At 34.7% G+C, this 8,046-nt stretch overlaps 1 protein-coding gene across 1 annotated transcript; it reads right to left on the reverse strand.

Moving 5' to 3' along the window:
* Positions 1–246: 246 nt before the first annotated feature.
* Positions 247–6,084, reverse strand: LOC127713879 (salivary glue protein Sgs-3-like). The gene is made up of 2 exons (XM_052219845.1): positions 5,905–6,084; positions 247–513 (listed from the first exon to the last, which is right to left on the reverse strand). Exons 1-2 carry the CDS (start codon positions 6,082–6,084, stop codon positions 247–249), a joined length of 447 nt encoding a protein of 148 aa, XP_052075805.1.
* Between the last annotated feature and the right edge of the window lie 1,962 nt (positions 6,085–8,046).

The following is an 8,046-nucleotide window of genomic DNA, read 5'->3' on the forward strand; positions in this document are numbered from 1 at the left end:
TTAATATTTAAAGATTAATTATCAACCCATCCCACACACCCACCCCTCATTCCAAAAATAAATTGTGATTTTTCAAGTTTAACGGAAACTGTAAAAGATATTTGGTATGCATTGCACATTCAATAGACAATTAATGCAATGCCCCCTCAGTCATGGTTTTGACGATTGATTGCTTTAACGATTCCGCATGTTTAAGCTTTTGATGGGTCATTTTTTAAAGGAATCAGTAGTAATTTGTCAATAATGTTATAAATGTTGTTGTATAGGTTGTCTGAGGATAGAAGGATGACTGCTGCTTGTCTGAGGAGTAGTAGGATGACTGCTGCTTGTCTGAGGAGTAGTAGGATGACTGCTGCTTGTCTGAGGAGTAGTAGGATGACTACTGCTTGTCTGAGGAGTAGTAGGATGACTGCTGCTTGTCTGAGGAGTAGTAGGACGACTGCTGCTTGTCTGAGGAGTAGTAGGACGACTGCTGCTTGTCTGAGGAGTAGTAAGATGACTGCTGCTTGTCGGCTACGATAATCAGCAAAGCAGAAACTAGAAGAAATACGAGAGTCGGGCAGTAGACAGTAGAAAAGGGAAACCAGAAAAATCGCGGGTTAAGAAATTTTGTGTCATTTTGTTAATTTTTGGAGAACCAATGTTTTGGTGTGTCTTATCATCTAAAATATTTACTGAAGCACCATTATCTATCATCAATTTTCATGTTTTTGAATTTACTTTAATTGAAGCAAAGGGTGATTTATGTATTGAACAAACTGTCTCGGCTTCTTTTAAACTAGAAATACTCCTCATCATAACTGTCTAAACTATATTGATATGTCTGTCTCTCGGTATTGAGAGTTTTCACTTCATTTACGTGTCTATCTTTTGTGATTTGTCTATTTGTACCGGTATATCTATTTTGATTATCATTTTTGCCATTTATTATTTTGATCTTAGTCATTTGAGAAAATAGTGTTTGAGAAAAAAAACATAATTAAAAAAAAATCTAAAAAGCAATAGCTCTTAAACTATTTTATATATTTACATACAATTTCAGTGTATATAATCAATAAAGTGTCCCATTGTCAGCTTTTGTCCATCTTTTTACACTTTTATTTAACACTTTTAATTTATATTTTGCCCTTGTAATCATTTTGTTCATTTAAATGTAACAAAATGTGCATCAGTTTTGAAGAATATGCAGGAGATCTTAAATGAAAATATTCTGGTGAAGGGTTTCAGAGTAGATTTTTTATGCAAAATTGAAAGAACTGTAAGATGAAGGATGCAAACACATGGCTGAGCCATACTGACATTTAGTCAGGTGAGCTAAAAACTGTTGAGGAAAGTTTTATATATTCCTAACTTAATTGATTAATGTCTAGTCGCAAATATTTCATGCGAATTCAGGTTTGAAGGAATTTTGAAGAGTTATTCATAGCATTGAACACTATTTTTCTAGAGTTTCTTGACAAGGTCAGTGCACTCAAAAAACAAATAAGCAAATGATTGACTCTTCTGTCAAATTTATGAGTGCATATAGAGACAACTTCCATACAACAATGGACTTAGGAAAAATAGTGTTAATTCATTATAATTTTGTTATTGTGTCATTATATACAAGTATCTTTCAAACAAGTGTCTCTGATGATTTTGTATTGTTGTGTATGAACGTTTTTAGTGACCAGTGGAATTGTTATAGTGTTCAGCATGTACTTCCAGTCAGAAAAAGTGTTCATTGAAAGAAATAATACTGTCTAATTTACAAGAGTATCCAATCAGTATGCAAAATTTTGATGATCAATAGAATTATCATTATATTAATCACATAAGTCCAATAAAAAGATTTCTTACTTGAAATTTACAGGGTAATCTTTGTAGGTACAATATTCCATATCTGTGCATAATGGAATGGTGTACCTACAGAGAGTGGTCTCCTGAAACATGGGGAACTATTCTGTTTTAACCCTCTCTCAAATCAATTTTTAATCCTGCATTTCCCTTGATTGCATACATAAAACATCTGACAGGATAAGGGATGACATCAGGATGTTTCAGTTCCATATACTTCTTGGATTGATTGATTGTTGGTTGCTTAACGTCCAGTGGCAAATATTTCATGCATATTCAGGACGAGAACAAGTTCACAATAAATACAATAGGTAGGTACTGTAATAGATTAAGGGATTATGGTCGGAGAAATTTAGACTGCCACGGGAAATGGGGGTATATTGGATAGGGACAGAAATTTAGCCTTGCAACAGGTCACCTACGGACCCCTCAAAGAGTTGTTGCAAGGGTTCTTAACGTGCAAAGAGCGTGGCACTCTCTTTACACGAGGCATCGGATTTAACGTCCCCATTCTGACCGGACGTGGCTGCAAATTTGTACATCCCGCACAGCCAAACGGACGCCCCACTTTAGCACGGGTTTTACTGCCGGTCGGAGGAAGACCAATGGTGACCATACTTCTATTCCCCAGTCACCCTTGGGGGCTATACTTCTTGGACAGCTCATACAACTTTTTAGAGAATCCTCTTTTAACATGGATTTGGTCATCTTTCTTTTCTTGTTCTTGATGTTCTTTTTCATTAGATACTTTCCTGTTTTCATCATCATAACCATTTTCTTCTTCGCACACTCTCGCTTCAACAGTTTGCACTACTGGACGAAAAAACAACTGTCCAGACCAGTAACAGTCGTTCTAAGACTGTAAATGTTTATGTGAGTTGTAACAGTTGTAAGCTTTCACTGTTTTAGTTATTTTGTAACTGTTACAACTTTTAAAGTGTTTGTCTTCAACATCAATCGACTGGAACAACGCTAGAAATAACTCACAAATATTTCAGGACAACTATTTTTAATTTGTGACAGTCATAATTAAACTATTTAAACGCCGAAAATGTCACAGTTGTAATACGACTGTTGCAACATTTTGAAAGTTGTCACAGTTATTTAATAACTGCTCCAACACGCATACCGCTGAAACAGTCGTAAATAAACTGTTTAAACGTCGAAAAGGTTGTTACAGTTAAATTATGACTACAACCATTTTATAGCCATAGTTAATTTATAAGATTCAAGTGTCGCAATTTTCAAATATTGGTTGTCATTTCATAGACTTAAAAAGTCACGGATACTAAATTTCTGACAGTCCGGGATAGGTTAAACTAATTTTAATATTATTTCATTGTGTGCAATTGAAGAAGGTGTTATATACAAAGGCACAAATGTCACACCCATTTAATACATTAATTTTTTAAATAGAAACTGATTGTAAAAGCAAAAAAAAAAACATATATTTATAAATATCTGCCGCGGAAGATTTAGTGATTCCCTGCTTATCTGGTAAATGTGGTAAATTAATAACTTTTCAAACAATTTGTAAATTTGGGTTCAGGAATCTCATTAGGTGTGCAACAGTAAGAAGAATTTTCATTGGTCTTTTCCAAGTTTCTTTATGATATAATAGCTACAGCAGTCAAAATTTGCGTTCAATCGTTAGATTCTTCTATATGGAGTTGTTCGGTATCATTTAGGTAATTGTCGGTTTCTTTTTTAATATCACGATCTTTTATTAATATCGCGTAACATCGTAAGAGATTCCGTTACATTTAATGTTGTCGAGTATGGTAAGTACTGATTTTATTGCTTTACAAATACCCACCGCAAACTTGAGTTTTTTGGAAATTTGTCGTAAAGCAAAATAAAAAAAACAACAACTTTGAAATCAACATCTGAACTTACAGCTTCAATTTTATTCCTTACACCCTTGATAATATGACCAGAACAAAGGTGTACAATGCAAATTTCATTTCTTTCAATTTGTGAGTTGTCATCAATAGTTGCCATATCATCTTGATATACTACTGTTGAACATCCATCCATACCTTTTAAAACTTTGCAATGAATGAATTTCCATTTGAAACTTTTGGCCATCGCAAGGGGTTGTGATCTGCCCATGATTTACATGTCTTTGGTAAATTATTGTGATTTTGTACGGTCCCCATTTTTATGCCGTGCTTCTGCATACAATTTTGATAGGACGCTGTCAAGTTCTTTGACAGGATAGTTTTCTATGTCAGTCTTCATGTCTTTCTCTTCTAGATAATTTGTAAATAGCTTTACTGATCTTTTAGTTGCCTTTTGAGTGTTGATCGAATCTTTTTCCCTTAAAATTTGTTGACATTTTTCGTCGTTAACACTTGTAAAGCGTGGTTTCTGAAAATTTTGAGACAAGCCGGTGTCAACACCAGCCATTTTTGTTGTTGATGTAAACAGACGATAAGGTCTCGTGAGAAATAGCAAATTAATTTTCATTGGATAATATAAATAGGGAATTTCCCGGAATCTGCAAATAAACCGCTTGCACAGTTTCCCGCGGTGAATATCCTTTTTCTCCGGTGATTATTATATGCTCTTTTATTCAAAATGAGCTCTATGTAACTTTTCTATTAGATTAAATTAATTATTGAATACTCTTTTTTATGGTACGACAGTCCTGCTTTTGATCATAAACTTTTGTTACATGTACTGCATTCAAAAACAATATTTTTATGAACGGAGTCTACGTGACGAGTTGAATCGTACTAAGTGTAAATTATCTTGTTTCATTGTCGACATTCTTCCATCGTATCCCTGTGTGTTTCCATGTGCCGAATCAAATTGCATTTTTCTGTGAACATCTTCAAACAAACATTACATTTTTTAGGGTTTGATTTATTTGTGTAATTTGGATTATCTTTTCCCTCTAAAAGATTGAGACTTGTAATGAGATCTGTTATATCAGATTTGAGTCCTTGTTCTCTTAGATAGTCTAAAATCGGTTTGTCATGGTTCATATTCATTTAAAATACATTCATTAGAAATACTTTATTATTTTGATTGTATATTGATTCCCTAATGAGGGTTACATTATTTAACTTCAAGAGGGGGTGGGCGGGGATTTTATGTTTTTTTTCATAAGTCAATTTTTGTTCGCCCAAGGCGAGAACAAAATTGTCAAGTTTTTCGACGCGATCAATCGAATTTTGTTTCCTCACACTTAAGGTATAGGGGGAATTTGCATCCGGATTAATTTTTTTGACATCTGCATGCTTTACCAGATTTTTTCGCGCCAAATTAGGAATCCGAATAATTTTGTTAAAGTTGTTAGTCGACATTGCCCTTTATAGTAAATTTTTAACAATTTTTCGTAATATTTTACAAAAAACTTGTTTTCTGAAAGGTCAAGTGAGCTATTCTTATCACTTGGAGTCCGTCGTCGTCGTTAATGAACTTTTACAAAAATCTTCTTCTCTGAAACTACTGAGATAAATTTAACCATACTTGGTTTTAATAGTTAAACAAATTAGTCCGATGACCCCCGCCTTCTAACTACATGGCCGACATGGTAAAAAAATAGAGCAGTTTTTTGGTTTATATCTCTAAAACTAAAGCATTTAGAACAATTCTGACAGGTGGCAAACATGTTCATCAGATTTTAACCTTATTTTATCCTAGTTGAAAGTTCATTAAATGTTTAATGTGGTGTATGCGAAATTGTGTCCCTAATATCAAATATGTTCGGGCCAGCTGAGCTATTCTCGTCACTTGGCGTCCGTCGTCGTTAACATTTTACATATTGAACTTCTTCTAGAGAACCACTGAATGGAATGGAACCAAACATGACATGTATGTTCCTAGTGCGGTGCTGACCAAGTTTGATAGTATGTGATAAGAAGAGTTTGATATCGTGTAAAAAAAAATCTATAACACTTATTATCTTAATTGTCCTACTTTTAAAAGATATCAACCACAATGCATATACCTCTATCAAAACTTTCTTCTAACTCTATTCCGGTAGTCCATGTGCTACTGATCTGAACTCTCGATCTCTCTCTCGATTTTGATGAGAAGTGAACGTGATCAGAAGATAACCTTTCTGGTTGATACTTGTTGAAGTCGTGTTGTTGACTTACATGGTGAATTGGTTGATGTTCCACCAATTTGTTGGATATTGGTGGAAGGCTGATCAGCAGTTCCACCTTCACAATCATTCATCTGACCATTGTCCTTTCCAGAGATCAGATCAGCAGTGCAACGTTCACTATCATTCATCTGAACATTGTCCTTTCAAGATCTCAAGATTAGCAGAATAATGAATAAAAAACAAAAATTCAAAACATGACTAAGTTAACACAATTTTTCGAGTAGGGACATTTTTTCTGGGTACACAAAATTTTTTTTTATACCTCTAAAAATGACTAATCCATAATTTAAAAAGATGTGTTTCTAAGGTTATTATAATCAAACCTTAGTTTATATCGTAGTTGTGCTAACAAGATCCATAGAAAGGGGCTTGATAACTTCTAAATAACCCGCCTTAAAAGGTAGGACAATGATGTCATGAATATACAATACCTCTGACATAGGAATATAATTAGCATTCTCGATACCTTAGGCTTTTCAAAACCACAATTTTCTCTGCCATTCACTCCAAATCAGTAATATTTTAGGACCCCTTTCCATTTATGACTGAAAATCTGTTGTCTTCCTGGATTTATTTCAGTACCTCCTACTACTCCTTGTCCTCTTTGAATGCATCTCATATTTACAGGGTTTTCAATATTTCCACCTGATGCAACGTTGTCTTACGTCGCAAATCATCATCATCATCATTATCATTATAATCTTGCAATATATTCTTCGAAAGTTTTAAAAACCGTTTTAGAGTTTTTACAATTCATTTCTCGTAAACAAACAACTGTTCACTGCTCATCTGTAATAGCAAAAACTTCAAATGATTTTCCGAACTTTTAATTTTATACTATCAGCATAATCAGATGATGTTCTAAATTTAGGTATTGCAAAATGTTTTCCTTAGAGCACCTTCCTCTCCTTTCCTTCGTTACGTTCGACATCACTTATTAAATGGTATATTTTGTTATTCAAAGCTGGTAAAGCTACATTTTCAAAGACTGTCCAAAATGATCTTAAGGATTTTTCTTTTTCCCCAAGGGTGACTGGGGAAAAGACATATGGTCACTTGGTCTTCTTCCGACCGGCAGTAAAACGCTTGCCAAAGTGGGTCGTCCGTTTGGCTGTGCGGGATGTATCAAGTTTGCAGCCATGTCCGGTCAGAATGGGGACGTTAAATCCGATATCTCGTGTAAAGAGAGTGCCACGAGTTTTTGCACGTTAAGAATCCTTGCAAAAACTCTTTTGAGGGGTCCGTAGTCTGCCTGTTGCAAGGCACAATTTCTGTCCCTATCCATATACCCTCATTTTCCAGTGGCAGTCCAAATTTCCCCGACCATCATCCCAGTTGGCCTCTATTACAAGACCTACTTATTGTATTTATTGTAAACTTGTTCTCGTCCTGAACATGAATGAAATATTTGCCACTGGACGTTAAGCGACCAACAATCAATCAATCAAAATATTAAATGCCTTGTAAACAAAATCGTTATTTACTTCTAATGGAACTGGCGGCAAATTCGCCTCTTTTAAAGTTTCATCCATGATTACAATTAATGAAGATCTTCAAATTTGTCCATTTCTTTTAGTGCAGACACTTTTACAACTAATCGATATCTTAATTTATTGTTACGTATTCTTAAGTAACTATCCTTAATCCATAAGGCCAGGATCTGTTGTTTTTGTTTGTCCCCTCAAGGACGAGTGTTGAAATCTAAAATGAATATAATTGTAGATAAACATACTGAGAGAGAGGGAGAAATCTAAAATGAGAGAATAGAGAGAAGAGAGAGCTCCACTTGTTGATGAAGCTAAGAGATAACAATTGGTCATAAGGACCTGCAGTCCAAGTGAGCTTACAATGATTTTTGTATTTGATAAAGATAACATCAGATTTAAAACATTACTTAGGGGAATCAAGGGGGAAAGCACGGCAGCTGTTTGCCAATTAGACCCAACAGAGGTAAAGGTCAGGGACCTAAGTACGCGTGTTGCTAATATTGTTTCCCAATACGTGAAGAAGGAGAAACGATTTCTTGGGAGGGGCTATTATTGTAATGATGATTTCAAATTTCCATGGTGGACATGCGATAGCAACTTTCA

The sequence above is a fragment of the Mytilus californianus genome, unplaced genomic scaffold (assembly GCF_021869535.1).
Source record: "Mytilus californianus isolate M0D057914Y unplaced genomic scaffold, xbMytCali1.0.p SCAF_84, whole genome shotgun sequence".
NCBI lineage: Eukaryota > Metazoa > Mollusca > Bivalvia > Mytilida > Mytilidae > Mytilus > Mytilus californianus.